The following is a 20,131-nucleotide window of genomic DNA, read 5'->3' as shown; positions in this document are numbered from 1 at the left end:
CAGGACACCTACGCTGAAGAAATTTCCGAGGCAGCACAGCTGTGCTCATTACTATCATAGATGTGGAATACGTCGGAGGACACAATCCCCTCGAAATGTCCAATTTGCATTGAAGGCCAATTGGGGTATGGTAAAAAAGAATAAGATCATTTGTGTAAGGGCATTGCAAGGGCTGTTACGGCTGGTTTCCCTGGATCGTGGATCGTGCTGGGGACGTTTTTTCATTGAACGCTAACACGTGACTTTTGGCTCCGCCTCTGAGCTCAAGCTCCCAGCATTCCCTTTATCTATACTGGCGCACGCGCATTCGCGCGCGCACATTTGTGTAAGGGCATTGCAAGGGCTGTTACGGCTGTTAAGCTGAGGAGCTGGTGAGCGGGGAGTGCAATTCACTATTCTTCCTTTTTGTTTTTTATGAAGTGATTGATTGTATTTGAAATCATATTTTACTTATTTGTTTTTATTTTAATTTTTAATTTTTAGTCTCCCATTGGCATAAATTTCGCCTTGGGAAAGTGATATTGGAACTGGTCAAGAGATTGTACAAAAAAAAAAAAAACAAAGAAGAAAAATGTATACTTTACGTACAGGTATGCCGCCGGGTGCTAATTTAGTCGGTAAAACAACTGAAAATGATTTAGTGATGATTACGCCTAAACGCGGTGCACAAATTCCAAGTGTACCACGAAAGATTGTATCACGCTCGAGATTGCTTTCTAACACAGTAGATATTAGGAAATGTTATCCCGAATGTCCTCCAGCCAGCGTGTTACTGAATGCCGTATCCAATTCTAGAATGGGTATTCCTAATATAATTGAGAAACCACTGGGGAATGAAATAACGGTAAATGGAGAGGAGTCGACTCCTCCAATTGATTTATGTTCGCCTTCTGACTCCCTGATGATGGCCTTTTCACAAAGAGATTTGTTGGGAGAATTTGTGATACCTGTAAAAAAGATCTGTCACTCCAACAAAGAATGTAGTGGCTACAGTACAGATACATGAAACAAACATAGGAGGTTTGATGGAAAATCACAAACACAATGATGTGATGAATGACACAGGTGAGGTACGGAAGAATGAGCAAAGTGATGTGGGTGTAGCTGATGCTTCTACAACTAGGGAAATGAATGCGAATATACAGGAAGTGCAATCTATATATATGGAAGAAAGAGAGCAATTGTCACAATCACCAGTCTTGTTTGCTGACTCACAGCACGAGTCATCTGTGCTGTCTATATCTTTTACACACCCTACACCGCGTCAATCTAGGGTGAAAACCATAGAACAAAATGAAAATGGTCAGAATAATTCACTGAGGGAAGGAAATACACTACAGGCTATGAATACAGCTTTATATGCGCTAGCTAAACTTTATGAATCTTTAGACTCTCGACTCACAGATCAAAATTTCCTACTCAAGGAACTGGTAGAAACAAGACTGACACATGAAGTAAGAGAGATAGTAAAGGCTCCTGCAGCACAAGATGGTTCTAATCAAAATGAAGAGTTGCTAAAACAAATAGAATTGATTGTGCAAACGACTCTTCATTCGGAGAGAAAAGAACGGGTAAGGGAAACACATGTAGTGCCTGAAAGCATGAAAGGAAAAGTATGTGAAGAACAAATGAATGGCTGCGCAGTTCTGCTAGAAAAGGGCAATGAAATAACAGAAATAGACAAGGATATTGAACAGGAAAAGATAAACAGAAATGACGCCGAGCAAAAGGCTGTGGGAATGAATAACCCAGTCTATAATATATTTTCAGTACAGGGCCCTCAACCTCAAAGCACTAAAAGTTTCAAAAAGACTAAAACGAATATTCCCAAGAAAGACAAGAATCAAAAAATAACAAAAGCTCAAAAAAGCAAAAATTCCAGACAACTTATAAAGCTAACATTGCCGGATAAACGTGTACAGGACAAAAGTGCTGCTATAGTGAGAAAATATGTTGCCATGGCTAAATTAAAAGAGCAAAACAAAGAACCCAATTTAGCTGTGATGGATAACTCTATATCTATAGTAAATCCGGATACAACTCAGAAAGAGCTAAAATAAGCACCGCTAGACTCCTTGGTACAAGAAATAAAAAAAAAAGAAATGGAACCTGTAGTGGTCACCAGAATTATGGCTGGGGTTGATGGTGTGGAAAAAACAAAAGAAACTGTAGAAAAGGACTCTGCAAATCAAGGTAGTTATATGACTCTGGAAGAGCGCAGAGAAGAAATCGAAAAATCTCTGAAACAATTTGTGACAAGACCAGTAACGATAATAAAACAGGTAAATGAGGAGAGACCAAAGTCATCTCAAGAGAACTTAAAGAATGAATTCCAGAGACAGTCCTTAGAAAACTTGGAAGCAAGTAGAGGATTTGTGGCAACGCAATTCGATACAAGGCTACATCAAAATACTCCAACCTCGAACACCCATGAAGTTAAGAAAACCTATAACCAAAAACAAACCGAAAAGAATGTTAGATCGAACGGGAAACAAGTTAGTTGTAAAGAAAACACACATGTAAGTCTAATTATGCAATGCAGGGGAGGTGAATTTGGGATGTATGATCTAAATAGATTATCAGTGTTAAATATCTTTGGAAATGTCACAAGGTTACAAGGAGTGAAGTCCTCTGACTTAGCCCAAATCGAATTTATTCATGAATATGATACATCAGTGGTAAAGATATGGATGTCTTTGAATGTGGTAAAGGAGGCTATATGGCAAGAACGAATGGAAATCTATCACATGGGTTTTATGTTGCTTAATTTGGCAGAGAAAAGTCAAAAAATTGAGCTACATCAACCAAAAATATTCAGAACATCTGGAAATAAATCATGGGATCAAAATCCTATGTCGATCTCTTATTCTACCATGCATGCCGAAAGACCTCGTGCTGTAAGTTTTCCTGCCACAACTGCAATGATGGAGAGCTGATAGCTAGAACATAAAACACCAAAACAGGTGGTTAGAGTGGCGTCATGGAACACACGAGGAAATGCACATTTAACTTCCTCTTCAAAAGCTCAGTTGGAGCTTTATGACATACTCTTACTGCAAGAAGTTTGGTTGGAATCTGCACCGGCCTGGGAAAATCATCAAATAGAACTGATAGCTGCAACCACCAAAAGCAGAGGTAGGCCTAAGGGAGGTTTAATGGTGATAGTAAAAACGGGTAATGGGTGGAAGCTATCGCCGTGGTACTCTCCAAACAAGCATATTCAATTAGTTAAGATCACATGCAATACTAAAGTTATTGCTTGTGTAAATTTATACTGGAATCATCTGGACATAAAAGAAAATACATTTTTAAAGGATATGGGACATTGTCTAGACTTGATAGCTAAAGATGTGTCGATAAAACATATTGTTGTAGCTGGTGATTTGAATATGAATTGTATGGAGGGTGAACAGGCGAAATTAACAGCTATAGCAAAACAATGGAATGGGTTGATGAGAGACAGAGGTTTGCATATGGTGAACGGTGCCATTAATGGAGACATCCCGCCTAAGCATACATGGCACAGAGGCAAGTTAACATCACGAATTGACTATATATTCGTAGACAATCAAATGTTTAATCTCCTAACTGCATTGGATATATCTGAACTTATACAGAGTGATCATAGTTTATTGGCTTTGGAATGGGAGTGGATTAGTGATGATGAATGTGAGAATCAAAAACAAATATATACAAATTCCTTGGTGATGTCTGCAAGGGGGAACCGGTTTAGATGGACCTCCCCTATGCTGTCACAGCTTCTAAAGGCAATATCATACCCAAAAGACATTCTTGAGCCAAATGTAGAATAGATGGTAACTATGTAGCTATATTGCATTTGTTCAAGCAAAAAAAAGGTCAAGTAGGTTTAATTAACCAAACAATTAATCGGCATGAAAATGATAATGAGGTGCGACTGAGGAAAAGAAGACTAAAAAAGGAGATCCGTAATCTGCCTGAATGTAGCACATTGGAATGGAAAAAAGCAACTAATAAACTGAAAAACTCTTATAAAAACTGGCTTAAGGAATATAGAGCCCATATGATTTTAAGAGATGCGAAAATTATGTTACACTCTCTGGCTTCAAAAAATTCTGCTTTAATTTGGGGATTAATAAAAAATATATATGTACCTGCTCAATCGATTGTTCAAGTAAATGCGGTACCAGAGGAGGTATGGACTGATTATTATTCATCCTTATATGCAAGTGCTGTATGGGCTAACAGACCTTCAGGTCCAATTGTTAAGGAAATAACTCAGTTAAAAATCACGGAGGAAGATATTGTATATTATATTAAGAAGTTAAGCTCATCTAGAGCAATTGGCCCGGATGGACTCTCCACTTCAATGCTTCGAGAACATCCACAGGCATGGGCCGCTATTTTGCGAGTATTATTTGACCAAATAATATATACAAAAATCCTTCTGAAATCGTGGCAAAAATCGATCATAGTTCCCATTTATAAAAAGGGGGATAGGACGGACCCTAGGAACTATAGACCAGTGGCTCTGTTAGATGCACCAGGGAAGTTATTCGCTAGATTTTTATTGGATGAATTTAACCAATGGACGGACGAATATGCAATTAATGACCCCTTCCAGACGGGCTTTCGACCAGGGTTAGGAACCGCGGTTAATTTACAGGTAATTCATGCCATTAAAAAACACGAATTACAGGTAAAACAAAAATTATACATGGCCTTTATAGATCTGGAAACCGCGTTTGATTCGGTATCCAGACAGCTATTGTTTCAGAAATTGACCAATAAAAACTGCCCTGAACATTTGAAATTCTGGATTCAGGAATTTCATACAAATACTTCGATACAGGTCAGAATAACATTGGATGGTGCTTTAACCCGTTGTATACATACTTATAGAGGGTTGAAGCAGGGTTGCCGAATGGCTTCCTCGCTGTTTAACTTCTATATAGCAGATCTAGCGGATTAATTTAGGAGTGTTGTCTCGGATGCACCACGGTTGATGACAGCTGCAATCCCATGGCTGTTTTATGCTGACGACTTAGTTTTGCTAGCTAAAACAGCGAGGGGGTTGCAGGGGCTGCTGAATGTGTTGGGTAAATATGTGGAAAATAATGAATTGAGCGTAAATCTGTCGAAATCAAAGACCATGAAGATTGGCATGAGATGCAATAAAAAAGAGGTATGTTTGTCCTGGTACTTGCAGTCACAACGCCTTGAAAATGTGACCGAATACAAGTACTTAGGACTTAATATGAACGCTTTTGAATCTGACACACCATATTATAATGAAATACGAGGGAAAATGAAGACCGCCACTGCTCAGGCCTCCTTGTTGAATCATAAATATGGAATGTTTTCTTTGAAGCCAATACTCATTTTCTACTGTCAGAAAGCTATCCCAACAGTGATATATGGTGCAGAAACGAGATCTTGGAGAGATGAATCTTATTGGTCCATACTGGAGGGTGCTTTTTGGAAATCAATTTTGAAACTACCAAAATCAGTTTCAATCTGTTTAGTGCGCTATGAGATGGGTTTGACTTCACTTTACACAATGTATATGTGGAAGTTATGCTGCATATAAGTGAATTCAATTATGCAGATACTTTCGACATATATAATGACAACTAATCATTTGGCTATGGCCAAATGGAGGGACAAGGTTCAGGATTTCTTAGTAAATGCAGATGTGTCTGATGATATGTTAATGAATAATCCAATGAAAGCCAAAAAGAAAATCATGATATGGGATTGGTGCAACACTTATGATAAATGTGTAAACAGTAAACATGGATCTGAATTCAAGGTAGAGATAAAAAAGTTAAGAACGACTGAGTCTTATTTATTAAAATTCCCTGGATCCAAATACAGGAATATGTTCTTGAGATACAGATTAAACATTTGGCATACTAGAGAAATCTTGGCGAAAAGGAAGTTAATACCTAGGAAAATGAATTTTTGTAGATTTTGTAAGAACAATGAAATGAAGGAAACATTACATCATTTAGTTGTGACTTGTCCGTTATTGGTAGAAGAATTAGGTTTTTTAAACCACACTTTGAAGGTTACAAATTGCTAACAAAAGAATCATTGTGGTGGTATATATATATAACACAAGGTTAACAAAAGTAAGAATTGCAGTAGTTAACTTTTTACTTGCCCTGAAATTAACAGATGTGAATAATTGTGCGGAGGCGGATGATGGTCACTGAGTGTATTTACAGATGAATTCATTTTTTATCCACTTAAAAATCCTGCCAATGGTTGGCTGAAGAAACAAAGTGATGTTTCATTTTAGTATGTTTATGTGGTTTCTTATTTGTAACCTTTTAGCTAGAAGATGATGTTAGGTAATTCGTTAGTGAATGAATATGTATTTTCTTGTTTTATTTTTTTGTTATTAATTGTTAAATCAAAATTTTGATGGTTTTTTACGGATGTATTATTGAAAAGTTGATTTATCAACTGTAACAATAAAAAAAAAAAAATTTTAAAAAAAAAAGAATAAGATCATCCACAAATGTGGGCCAATGAAGTCTAAGACTACCCATCCTGGTAGGATAAATATCACTCCTATACCACAACCTTTCGATATCAATCAAATATAGATTAAAGAGAGTGGGGGCCAGAGTGCACCCTTGTTTGACACCCAGTAGAGTTGGAGTAGGTCAAGAGAGGGCACCTTCGCTGGTTAGGCAAATTATGATCATGGTGTTTTTATGAAGTAGGGCAATACGTTGAACCATATTCGGAGGAACTCCAAACTTGATCAATTTTGCCTGAAGAAGTTCACGCAATACACAGTTGAAGGCTACAGACATGTCCAAAGATGCCATAGAGATAGGGCCTGTGCCATGGATTTTCACATTGTGTAGAAGATGCGCCATAATAGTAGCATTAAGGGCGGTACCCATACTTTGCCTAAAGCCTACCTGATACCTAGACAAGATAGGTGACCGAGCTAGAAGTTGAGATCTCTAAGAAGTAGAATGCAAAAGACTTTACTTCTAGATCAGTGAGCGCAATTGGCCTGTAATTGACTGGTGCTGTGGGATCGCTCTTTCTATACTCTGGATTAACAATAAATTGAGACCATGACTGAGGAATTGTTTGAGTTGAGAATATGTGATCAAATAGTACCTTAAGATAGGGGATCCAGAGTTGGGAAGCCTCTTTGATAACACAAAGTGGAATCTCATCAGATCAGGGCCACGTGCTCTAGACGATTTCAATCTATTAATTGCTCACTCAATGTCCTCAGTATCCAAGGGGCACTTACCAACTATGGAGCGACCTAAAATGGGATCATAGATATAAATCTTGGGTCCCTGTTGAGAATACCTAGCCATACAAAAGTCAACCCACCTATCCTCTGCAATTGGAGATTCATTCTTATTTATTTTATTCGTTTATTTCTAATGCACCATAGCCCGCTGGCATCGCGGCGCATAAATGGACAAACATGTAAATAGACGAGACACACAGAATCAACAGAATTTATACAGTCGTTTTTAGAATTTTTTGAAAAATGGTATAACTTTCTTCAGAGCGCATAGATATAGAAAGGTTATTCCATACATACGCTGCTCTGAGAGGGAAACATCTACCTTTTCCACTTGACCCCGTTTGGCATGAGGTACAGTAAGAAGGTGTGGTGAGCCTGATCGCAGGATCCTGTTTGGTATGTATCGTGCCACGGAATGCTTCAGGTAGTCCGATGCCTTTCCATGTACACACTTGTGAGTTAAAGTTAGTATTTTAAATTGGAATCTCTTTTCCAAAGGCAGCCAGTGAAGCGCCCTCCTTCAATTAGAGATGTGCTCTTTCTTGGAAGCATTGTATATTATCCAGACAGCATCATTCTGAATTATTTATAGCTTCTGGATGTTTTTTTACTGGTTCCACAGAGTAGGGCGTTACAATAATCCAGGCGAGGCATTATTATGGCTTTGACTAGGGTTTCACTGTTTTTTCTTGATAATAGTGAGTTTATTTGCCTCATGATTCTAAGGTGGTGATAGGCGTTTTGAACAACATTATTGACGTGGGCATCAGAATTTAGGGAAGCCTCAAGTACTGTGCCAAGTGTTTTTACTTTATCAACCACCTTGATAAAGCAGTTGTCTAGTGCAAAGCTCCAGGGTGCTGCCTCCTGTAGTATTATTAATGATGCCCCAAGAACTGTTTGGCGTTAGCATGAGTAATATGATGTAACATAGCCTGGTTAACCTTAGTTTGGAGTACAATTTTCTGTGATTTGCATAAGTTTCTATGCCATTGACGGAGTAATCTTTTGGCCTTTAGACAATCAGTCACGCTTAAACCATTTGAGGCAAGATGTTTCAAAGAGCTTCTAAGTGCCCGTTTAGACTTAGCGATCAAAGGATCGAAATGATGGGTATGATAGACTTTTTGAGTATCACTAATGCGTTGCATGCAAACACCAACAAGCCTGGAGAAATCATACAGCTAATCTACATTAGTAGTAGTAGATACCTTACCCCAGCCCATCGCGTCAGTCACTTCAAACATAGAACAGATTAACTTATGACAATCTGTCGCATCTGACTTGTCGCATCTGAATCTCTTACCACCTCCCTCCAAGGAGATGAAGACGGCAGGTAGGAAGGAATCATGTGCACTATGAGGTAGACTCACCTTAATGACCAAAGTCAGATGGTTTTCTGCACTACAAGAACCTGAGGATAGTTTAACCCTGGTGGATATATAGATGAAATCAATCTAAGAGTGTTGGGAACCCCCATGTCATGTGTACATAGGAAGCTCATCTAAAGGTAAATAGTACAGCAGAGATAGTTCCCAACTAGTCCTAAACATATCCCAGTCACGACCTCTCAAACAATTGTTATGTGAGGAATCAAAGACTGCCTTAGTGGAATTGAGTACACTGCCCTCGTACCAATTGGAGTTGAATTCACCCCCCACTATAATCGAGTGAGTGAGCTACGCAACAAGCCAACTTGGAAAGAGCAGAGATAATCCTGAATGTAAAGATTTCATGGATTGTCTAGCAGGGTTGCAGTACATTTTAACCAGAAGTAGCTTGATGTTGGAGCAGCTAGTTGAAATAGCAACTGCCAAAAGGGAATAATCTGAATAGATCAACTCTAATCTGAGTTTAAGAGAATTATCGATTGCAATGAACAGACCCCCACTAGGCCTGCCCCGTTCAGCATTAACCGCCAAGCTAGAGTAGGTATGGTATCCCTGCAGATCACAGTGACTGGTCAACATGGTCTCCTGTAACATGAAAATATTACAATCCCTCAAACTAGCAGAGGTACAAAAGGAACAGTAAAAGTTCGCCCAGCCACACACATTCCATGATAAAGCCTTAATCATGCGAGGGTTAGGGTTTAGTTGGTGCTTCTTGGAGCCCTAACAATGATCTTAGTGCCAACTCAACCCAAGACCAATCTTGTTGACTGACATTAGGGGTCAAAGAACATAAAGCAGAATTGCCATTCGGAATAACTGCAGGCCTTTGAAAACTGTCCTGAAGTAATACAGACAAAAATGCCTTTTCATCTTCTTTCAATTTGATCAACAAAATTTTGAAACCTAGGAATAGCACATTTTTCCTTTGTTTCCACACCATGGTGGAAGCAATTTCAGAATGAAAATAGCCAATCATACGATTATTGTTTGTCAAAGGTAAGGAAATTAAGTAAATGTCATCCGAGTTAAGCGTTCGCAAAAGGGGAATCTGTTGCAAGATCCCCAATATCTTGGTGTGATTCATCCACGGATGTTCACTGTGGTTGATGTTACTCTCCCATTGCAGCGTTTTTAAAGGTAAGATCCGGTGAATCTTTGCGTTTCCACTCCCAAATTGGATCCCCAATCTGGGCCATAGATGATGACACAGCAATAGGTTGGCCCACGACATGAGTCGCACTTGCTTGAGTGGTGATTTTTGGCACCAAACTGGACTCATTTGGAAGCTTAAGGAAAGATGTAATTTTCACTTGATGTGCCCTGGAAAATGTAGAGAATGTCTGGGTGTCAAGATTATGAGGCTGGATAGGTGCAATCCAGTCTCTGCCTGTTTCCAAAATAATTAAGGGACATGGATCGGTACCTATTTCCACAGTCTTTACTACTCTGTGATTTGCTTTGTGAGACCTGCCTGTACCTTCCTTAAATTTGACCAAACCATCACCAGCAGCATTCAATTCACTGGCCAATATATTCTGTGAACCCAAATCAATAATACCTTTGTTGGCAGGCAACTGGTGTAGACATTTTAAAGTGGAGCGTTTAGACTTTGTGGCTGTCATGTTTTTAGTTTTTCTCCTCTTTTTATTGTTTTTTTCTGTTAGTTGATTTATTGGATTGACACCCTTCGATCAGACAGCCTTCCACCTCAGCTCTTAGATTGCCCTTTATTGTATCCTGAGAATTTGGTGAAGCGGGCATAGGGGAATCAAAAAGGACAGGTGAAACACTTAGTCGCAATGCAATCTCAACCAGTACAGATGGAGTGTTTGGTGTTGATAGGATTAACGGCAAGAGCGGCGCCCTCACCAACGGGGTGTAGAGTTTCTTCGCGGACCGTAAAATCAGGTTGGGCTAGATTGGCTTCATTAGACAATTTATTAGATTTGAGAATATATGACTCCACTGCATTGAGTTTAGTATCATTTGAGGATACAATGTCATTAATATTTTCATGTAGACGAAGCAACGATTCCAGGACCAGATGAAGAGCTGAAATGGATGCATGGCCCAACATATCAACACTCGAGAGAATGTTGGATTGTCTACGCATTTCAATATTTTGTGGCGTAAATTGATTGAAGTTGATACAATTCTCTTTAGAGAAATCCTCCTGGGTCGAGATGGCCTCAAATAGGTCAATAGGTTTAGTCGTTACAGGATTTTTGCGAGAACGTTCTTCACGCAATAGGTTAGAGACCTCCATGTCGTTACATAACCGCAAAAATGATTCATCAAGAATGGGGGACTTATCCCACATTTCAGAGTGGGTGAGATCAAAACGCACAGCTTCAGGTTCAGGAATCATTTTTTCCATGCACAGGGGGGGTGCAGACATATTAGTCAACAGGATTGTGATGGCTAGAAAGGATTCAGAAGCCAGAACGTGTCCATAGGTAATTACTTGCAAATCATGCACTAATGAGGAATGAGCCTCAAGTTCACCTAAACTGCCTCCCTTTAACAATTATCCTGGGGACATAGGAAGCAGCGCAGCATTGGCAGCAATTTCAGTAACGCCAGCTGGAGGAGCCACTGGATGACAACTAGAATCGCCCACCTGAGTCTTGCTGCATAGTAATCTCACCATGGTTTCCTTTAAAATAAGCAGCCACAGGTGCTGTGCAGAGAACCCCAAGAGCTTGGAGAACACTTAACAGTCCCCCTGCCTTTCGAGAGCTCCAAGGCAAACACCTGCAGTCACTCTCGAAAAACAACGTAATTAGACAGTCTGAAAAAAGCACACCAAGTCTCAGGGGGTAGGGGTAAGATCCCTAGTTAGGGCAGGAACAATGGCAAAAGTATGACGGACCAGTGCTTCCTACCTTATGTTGTCCTTGTGTTCAGGGTCTTCACGGTCAGTGTGGACTGCGCAGACTGCAGAAACAACTCTACGGCGCTCCGTGGGATGACACCGTTTTTAATGATGCCGGCACAGCAGTAGAAAGGGAGGACAGACTCTTCCAGCAGAGTGCAGAAACAACTTTGCACCAACTCCACGGCCACTCTCTGGGATGACACAGTTTTTAATGATGCCGGCACAGCAGTAGAAAGGGAGGCCAGACTCTTCCAGCAGACTCCAGCAGACTGCAGAAACAACTCTGCACCAACTCTGTGGCCGCTCCGCAGGATGACACTGTTTTTAATGATGCCGGCACAGCGGTAGAAAGGGAGGACAGGTTCTACCAGCAGACTGCAGAAACAACTCTGCACCAACTCTGCGGCCGCTCCGTGGGATGGCACAGTTTTTAATGATGCCGGCACAGCAGTACAAAGGGAGGACAGAGTCTCCCAGCAGACTCCAGCAAACTACAGAAACAACTCTGCACCAACTAAATTAGGTATTCCATCCGGGCCTGGTGCACACGAAAGTTCATTTCAATGCACTTAGTTTGGTCCAATCTTAGGAATGCTTTATTAATAGAGTGGCTTTGACTATAATACATTTGTTTAACATACATAATCCAGTCCCTTTCTTTTATTGCATTGATCTCTGTGCCCAAACAGCAATTTTCCTTATTATATTAATTTTACAAATTCCTGAATTTACATCCATCCCAGTGATTTAGCATAGATCTGAGTATTACCCACATTTTAGAATGGTCAGAGGCTTTGTGTTCCTATAAACCGTTTTTAGATGTTTAATGATCTTCTTCATATCACATTGATCATATGTATATTGCTTCGCAGGCTTAGAGATTGTCAAATTCTCTTACATTTATGCTACCATTTTCCCCATAAATTAGGACCAAATCTTCGGAAAAAAACACAAACATATTTATGTTATTAATAGACCAATACATTCAGTTTAACTGAGCCCATCATAACGTCCTTATCTTTATTTTTGGTTTGCCAATCAATTTCGAAATTTCGGAACAACATGATCACTAATTACAGTATGCGTAAGATTCAGTGGGCCCATACCATCCAGCAATAGGTCAGAGAAGAATATGTAATCAAAGAGGATTTCTTACCACTAAACTAGGTATAATGCAACACGTTGACCTTATTAAACATACATACAATTGGCTAAAAGAATGTATATTAATGAAAGTTACCCAGGGATCCAATTCATTCACATCCTCCATACCTGGTAACAGGATCCTTGAACACTGCATGTGTTCAAAAACAATCTATCAGAATTCACTTCTATGTTACTCTTATTCTTAAATCTCTTATCATTTTTATCGCCCACCAACAAGAAAGGACTGTTCGGGTCTGTGGATCTCCAACAATCCAATCATTTCTCCAGTTCTTCTAAGATCTTGTTTGTATAAGTGTTTTTAGGAGGATTATAGACATTTATAAGAATATCCTCGTCATCTTCCTCTTCTCTATTTGACAATATAGCTGCCAAATAATGTTGACATTTCCTTATTTGGCAACATTCAGACAACACCAAATGGTTTTTCGCACACATCATTAGACATCTGAGGCATTCCTAGATATAACAGAAAATCCATCCAGGGCAACATCTTTAAGTAAACATGTTTCCTGTAATAAGAATGTGTCTGCCTCTAAAAGAATAGCAGTCCCCCCCTCCCTTCCTTTGTGACAAATTAGTGTAATCCTCTGGTATTCCATGATATTATACTTCATTTAATATACTCCATCTTATCTTGTCAATCAACTTCATCACAATTTGCGTACTGTGCCTCCAAACCATTATAATTGTGTACACTCTGTCTATTGCTACTAAGACCAGCTACAATTTATTTTGCGAAAATATCAATATCAACCACTGGTTCTTTACCCTTTTCCATGCTTTGTTTACTTTCTTAAGAGCAGCAGGTTTAGTTTGTTTTTCGTCCACTCTTGTGAATATGTGGCCCATTTCTCCAAACATATGGGCATATGAAATTATAAGTTCCAATATGATTGGGGAGACCAAATGAATTATGGACCAATTTGGTTCACCTGCTCTTAACGGGATCTCAACAAGCACAATCTCCCTTGTTTTAATCACTTTTAAGTCAGGCACTTGACGTAATAATTCAATCACATTATTTCTATTCAAGAAAGGGCAACCGGTTGATGCATATTTGTCAACAATTTGGATTTTGTACATCAGCTCATTGCTGAGCTTCAGATACCTCTTGCTCCAAGCTCTTTAGGTGCAACTCATATACTAATAGAAGCAATCATTTCCTGCCTATCTTCTTCATATTCAACACTAACCTCTTCAAAAGACAGATTGTCTATATCAAAAATCCCTCCTCTGATATTTCAGGAGCACTTTTGATGCGTTCCACCTTTTTATAAGTTTTACCTGTTAGCCATTTTTTTCAAATTATCCTTGATTTGATACCTCAATATTTTTCGATTTTTTCACCCTATTCTAATATTCTTTGGGACCTCTTCTTCTACAATAGAAACATGATCATCAGTCTCCACACACACAAATCTAGTCGGGGCAAACTCAGTCAATGACAAAGACCTCCTCACATTTTGTTGTTGTTGTTATTCTTAATTTTATTGATATTATTTCTCCTACTTGTAAATTGGTTGGTCTTATTTAGGTTACTAACCACCAGACCCTTCATAGTTGATACCACACGTATAGGAGCATCCAGCACAGTTATTACATTGTCTTCTCTACTTTGTTCAGCCGCATGTGGTTCAAATGTGGTTGTTACTACCACAATTGCACTTTCCGTATTATCCACAGGTTTTCTTATGCTGTCAATTTGAGTGGACTTGTGTAATACCGCGTCCACTGGTTTACCCACCTCTTCTTTTGGGGATAGCTGTTCTCTATGTTGTGAATTACACAGGGTAAACAGTCACTTTAATATTTTGAAATACTCAGGCTCCAGAATATCCTCCTTGTCGGATACATCAGTGGAAGAATAGGAGTCTTAATTAATAAGTGAAGACGCAAAGGCCTTTGCAGCGATATTCGCCAAGTGCGGTGAGCGTACTAAATTAGAAAAAGGGGTTGTACAATTGAAATATTTATTTCCTGATTTTTATCAACATTGTCATTATTGCCATTTGCCGTATCTCAATAGTAACACTCTTAAGATTGAGGCATCATTTGAGCAGGGAATTGTTGGCAAAAGGATGCAGCTCAGATAGCGAGGTCGCTTCAATAGCATCAGCATGTATCAAGGCCTCGCTGACCACATGTTGATTAGGTTTCAGTATTTGGGCGGACAATGGCTTAAGATAAGTTATTTCATCTTGAGCCATTAGCGGTTGGCCCTTTTTCTCCCATACCGACTCAATCACTGCCATTGCAGACCCAATTGTTTGCAAATTTGTATCCATGTTCCCCAATTGTTTTTTTTTCTGTTTTCAATAACCTTATTTCCTGCTACTTTATTTATCGAGTGCTTACAGGTCTTCTTTATTGAGCTACGCAGGCAATATTTATTACTGACCACAGGCATTGCCAATCTATGCGTTCTCCCTAACGATATAGTACAATTGACTGCCACAAGTGGTCACAAGTTAAATCTTACCCCAGTAAGCTCTGTAAGTTTCAGCAGGTCGTAAAGCTGAAAATTCCTGTACAACCAGCAGTAAACGGCCACACCTAATCCGCCCAATAGCACTCGACTGTGCACTCAGCTGGTGCATGCACCCAGCTCTATTTAGCACAATTTGGCATTCAGTGGTGTGACAATGTTCGTAAGTAATCCCAGGTAAAAACAGCAAAAAAAACTTTTGTGCAAAAACAAGACTTCACTATTCAAAATCCTTTGTGTCAGAGCCCATTCGCCAACAGCACTCGACTGTGCACTCAGCTGGCATTGGTGAACTAACGCCATGGTGAATGACTGTCCACCGTCCTTTCAAGAGAAATGGGGTCCATTATTGCACAAATGGGAGGACCACAAAGACGATGCATAGTACATCATTGGGTGAGGGTTGGACTTAAATGGAGATAGAGAAGGGTGCACCATGACGGTGGAGGTCCCTCGCTGTGCCCTGGGAGAGGAGAATGTATTGGGGATGGGTGGCGAGAGCAATGGCTAACAGACAATCTGCGATATAGAGGATGGGAGGGGAGTTTTGGGAACTTAAAGGGTCCTGGCTTCGTGAGGTGTTGATGTTTGTTTGGATTTCCTCAATCGGCCCCTAGCAGTAGGTCAGTCTCGCAACAATATACTTTGGTGACTATGAACTATTGCATGTGGGGAGGGGGTGGGGGGATTATTGCTTGAAATGAGGTTGTATGGTACAACTTTCCTGCTTATTGCCTTGCAACCTTGAGTTAAAAAAAAAAAATGTAATGAATACTTTGCACCAGAGACAAGTGACACTTTCTGCTCCAGTGTAGTACTTGGCCTGAAAGAGTATGGTACACTACTTGAGCAAGCTCTAAAAGCAGGACTCTGGAAGGAGCTCTGGTCAGCCAGTCATTTAGCTAGGGTACAAATGAATCCCCACGCTCCCAAAGCCGAGATGAGCGGCAAACGCAAGAACCTTGGTAAATACCCAGAGGATCCCATTCAGATCGGACATTTGTACTGATAATTTAAACCTAACAATTTAAACCTCAGAAACTTCTGATGTTCTTTCCACAAAGGGATATGGGAATAAGTGCCGTTAAGATCGACCAGTCCCTCCTGAAGAGATTCCAAGATGTTCAAAACACTGTCACATTGAAGTACAGGCGGAACAGATTTAAAAATTACAAGTGCAGTATGGGTCTACTAGAGAGGAAAAGGGTTTTAGCATGATAAGAGGCTCAGGCACCAATCCCCTGAGAAGGTGTCAGGCCGAAACCTTAGCTTGGCAAGCTGGCACAATGGCAGAAGACTTGTTTCTAGTCTGTAAAATGTTTTTCTTTGAGGCTTCAAGGAATTTTGATTTGCCAGGCTGCCTCAACTTATTCATGTCTAAGGAAAATGTGAAAGTGCTTATTTTTGCTGTCGTAGAAATGGGAAATAGGGACCCGACAGTCTTTAGTTCTCATTGGAATAAGTGGGCTATCCAGTGAGACTCAGGATTTAAGATTTGTTGGCACCTTTCAGCCTCTGGTTTTATAACACTCTGTCTAATCATACATATTTTGAGAGGGCATGCAGTTAGCTTAAGGCTGATAGCACAATGCGTATTTTCCTGGCATTTTACCAAGCCATTATTACCATTGAACTACACTACTTTCGATGTAGTTCTAACATTTATTTTTATAATATATTTTTTCTCTGTAGAATTAATATTAACACTGTTCTTTGTTTTTCTGTATATATACTTAAGCATTGGTTTCACACAAAATGGTGAAGCATAAAACTATTAGCCCTCACTCATGGTAGGCAAGGGGATCACAAAAGACCTGCTTGTTTAAAAAATGCTAAGGCTTTTTAAATGTTTAAGATACCATTAAGCGAATAGCCACTCCTTGTATAGTTCTATTAATCCAGTACTTCTGCAAACCAAGGGAACAATTTAAGTGAACCTCTGTCTAAGGAGGCCAAAAAGAGGGAGGATGTTCTTCAAGTTAAAATTAGTCGACCCATTGTCTCGATGAAACGTAGCAAAGGATCTGATTCGAAAGCCCAAAACATAAACACACACGCAGACAAATGTTTTCATCCAAATATGGTACCTTTTGGCCAGAAGTAAACCAGCTGAAAGGAATTACATCAGGGAGCTTAATTAAGCCCCTGTAACATCCGATGCTCGGGATTTACACATTATCAAACTTTTGTCAATGATTACGACATCAGTTTTCAATCTCACTGAGAGCGTTGTTTGTCTTGGAAAAAGGCTATTCATCAGCTCTCTGAGAATTTAATATTACAACCAAAATGTCTAAAAATATCTTGTGCAGCAACATAAAAAGCTGTCCAAATGCAAATTCGAACAAGCAGAGAACCCAACAAGATTTGAATGCTGCAAATCCTTCTTCCTCTTCCTATAACTGGGCTTCCAACTCTAGGATTGTTAAAATCACTGAGATGTTTGAATTACAGTTTCTGCCCAATCTCAAACAGCAGCAAAGCAGACCTCTCCACAGTCTTTTGGTTTCTTCACATTGCTCGTTCTTTGCATACACCTGGGTACTTGCACCTTCCTCCCACATCAAAACACAATCACACACACCTTTGTCTCCTCTAGATGCATAGAGTAGGTCTTCCTCCTTCAATCATGGTCCTTGTCAGGCAGCCAATATCGGTACCCTCCTGCCACGGCGCTCTCCTTCTCATATTGCAAGTCCAGTCCACTGGCACTTCCAACTTCTTCCACATTTTTAGCAGGTTCCAGCCGTGTAATTCACATCCTATCCTGCACTGGAACTTTTGGCATGGTCTCTGCTTTGTATCTGGCAGAACCTCTGCTATATGGTGGGCTGGCAGGTAGGCTACCTTGGTCCAGGTAGTGGGTTCCCCGTTTCACTAGTGCATAGCATGTCTGCTTGCTCCTGGACTGCGTCCTTTAATGGCTTCCTTCAGGTCTTTCTATACACCCAAGGTGGTTGACATGTCTGCAAGTCGTCACAGGGCTGGTCTTTCTCTCGGGCAACTTGTCTCAAGTCCTCTGATTGGCCCCATCTCCACTGATTCAGAATCGGTTCTTTATGTAATTATTTTTGTCCTACTCTTGTATTGGTAGGAGGTAAATCACCTCTATTGCTGGTTACGCATCTTTTAAATGTGCCTCTTGACATCATCTCCATTTTACAATTCCTTGTGTGCATGTGTGAGGCGCCGCAGCATTCCTATGCACCCACTGGATGAGCAGGTGCAGTGTACCTACCTAGCCGCGTGGTCCACGGGAGTTCAGTACTCTGCCATCTCCCTTGATATGCAAGAAAGTTGGTACGGATGAATGCTCGCTGTTCGCTATTACCTCCGCTCCACAAACTGTGCCAGTCAGAGAAAAAGTTGCTGGGATTTGTAATCCTCTTGTGAAGTTCGCAGTTGTAGCAATCCTAAAGTGAAATGTTTCAAACCATGTTTGAGAGGGAATGATAAACCCAGGTGAACGGCTCCATCCACCTTCTGCGAGGCACATCGGGTAGCGGCCAGAAATTTGCAGTCCCTGTAGCTCGGCTCCCACTTAAAGGATGAGGAGGAGCTCTAACACACCACAACAGTTAATCACTGTACTATGGTCTCAGCCCACCAGCTGAATAAAAAGTACAACACAGACAAAATGCAACAGTACACCTGTCACATAGGGTTAAACCCAGTTGAAGTAGCCTATGACAAAAACATTATTATGTATTAGCATGCATGAATACTATCCTTGAGGTTCAAAGAGGACGTTCTATGATTAGGACATGCACCCAAATGTGTAAGGATAAGATGCATGATTTAATTGTAGTTGGAGCAGTACCTAAATATCCGTAAAATATACTGTCACGATTGAAGCAACCACTGTCCAACACTAATGTCCAGCAAGATGTCTTGGTCAACAGCTCGGAACATGGGAAACTGTAAAAGAATCCAAGGTTCTGGAAAATGTTTCTACAGGGATAAGGTTGAAGGGGTCTTTCTGTCAGTCAACAGGGATTTGAAAAATCGGATTCTTGATCTAACTGATGAAATAAATCATCCATTGCTTGAATCAAGATATAACGCAGCATAATGGGGCATAGGAACATATGGAGTAGTCGTCTTGGTGGGTAGTAAATTATGAGAAACGGGGAGGGAAGGCATGAGATGAAATAAGTGACAAGGTGAGAGGAAGAGGGACAAACAGCTTGTGAAATATGGCTGGATGTGGTACAGAGGTACAACGCAAAAGCCACATCCGAACACAAGAGCAGAGTGTTTAACAGCATAACATGTGATACAAACAGAAATAGGAGGGCATAGAATACAATGTACAAATCACATTCATCTATTTGCAACGGAAGGTATGCAGTACGATGCACGGGTACACAGTTTCACTTTGCGGATTGATTTTGAGTGTGATTCAGTCTAATGATTTTCAGAAAAAGCTTACTGTCACTGCAGGATAATATAAAAAAGATCAACTCTACATGATACAGATCAACTGGCACCGGCACCAGACTTCATTAACCTTTTGACATTTCTTTACTTATGGATGACAAGTCCTTAGGAGGGACGTGAGCTCTTGTAAAGATACAAGACAGCAATATATTTTGGTCAAACTAAAACACAATTATCAACACCATCCTCACACAACAACACACATCCCTCCATTGGTTGTTTTGTAAGCAAGAACAAGGGAACTTACTGAGCTGTGATGGTAGCTGTGCTGCCTTCGCTTCTTGTTCCCCTTGGGCGTTGGAACAAAGCCACTGGGTGCAATTTCACTGGTCAAAGATTCTTGCCCTAAAGAGAGAAGGGATGACATGTGATGATTTCACCAACTTCTCTTAATCTTACATTGTAAGTTTTCCCTGGTCTTCATTTGCAAACCTACACCTCCGTCAGAAGTAGTACCCAATGTTCCAGTAGGTCTTGCCCGAGGGAAGATGACAGTT

The 20,131-nt window shown here is 40.2% G+C and overlaps 1 protein-coding gene across 8 annotated transcripts in view; it reads right to left on the bottom strand.

Moving 5' to 3' along the window:
• The window catches only part of SLX4 (SLX4 structure-specific endonuclease subunit), a 785,402-nt gene that overhangs the window by 360,506 nt on the left and 404,765 nt on the right, over nucleotides 1-20,131 (bottom strand). For all 8 annotated transcript variants that reach the window (XM_069646855.1, XM_069646858.1, XM_069646862.1 and 5 more), the window contains one exon: nucleotides 19,882-19,979. In XM_069646855.1, coding sequence (XP_069502956.1) covers nucleotides 19,882-19,979 — 98 coding nt within the window. The remainder of the gene's footprint in view (nucleotides 1-19,881; nucleotides 19,980-20,131) is intronic.

The sequence above is a fragment of the Ambystoma mexicanum genome, chromosome 2q (genome assembly GCF_040938575.1).
Source record: "Ambystoma mexicanum isolate Mex_15411 chromosome 2q, UKY_AmexF1_1, whole genome shotgun sequence".
NCBI classification, from domain to species: domain Eukaryota; kingdom Metazoa; phylum Chordata; class Amphibia; order Caudata; family Ambystomatidae; genus Ambystoma; species Ambystoma mexicanum.
The sequence above is the reverse complement of the archived record's forward strand: the minus strand, read 5'-3'. Positions and strand labels throughout refer to the sequence as shown.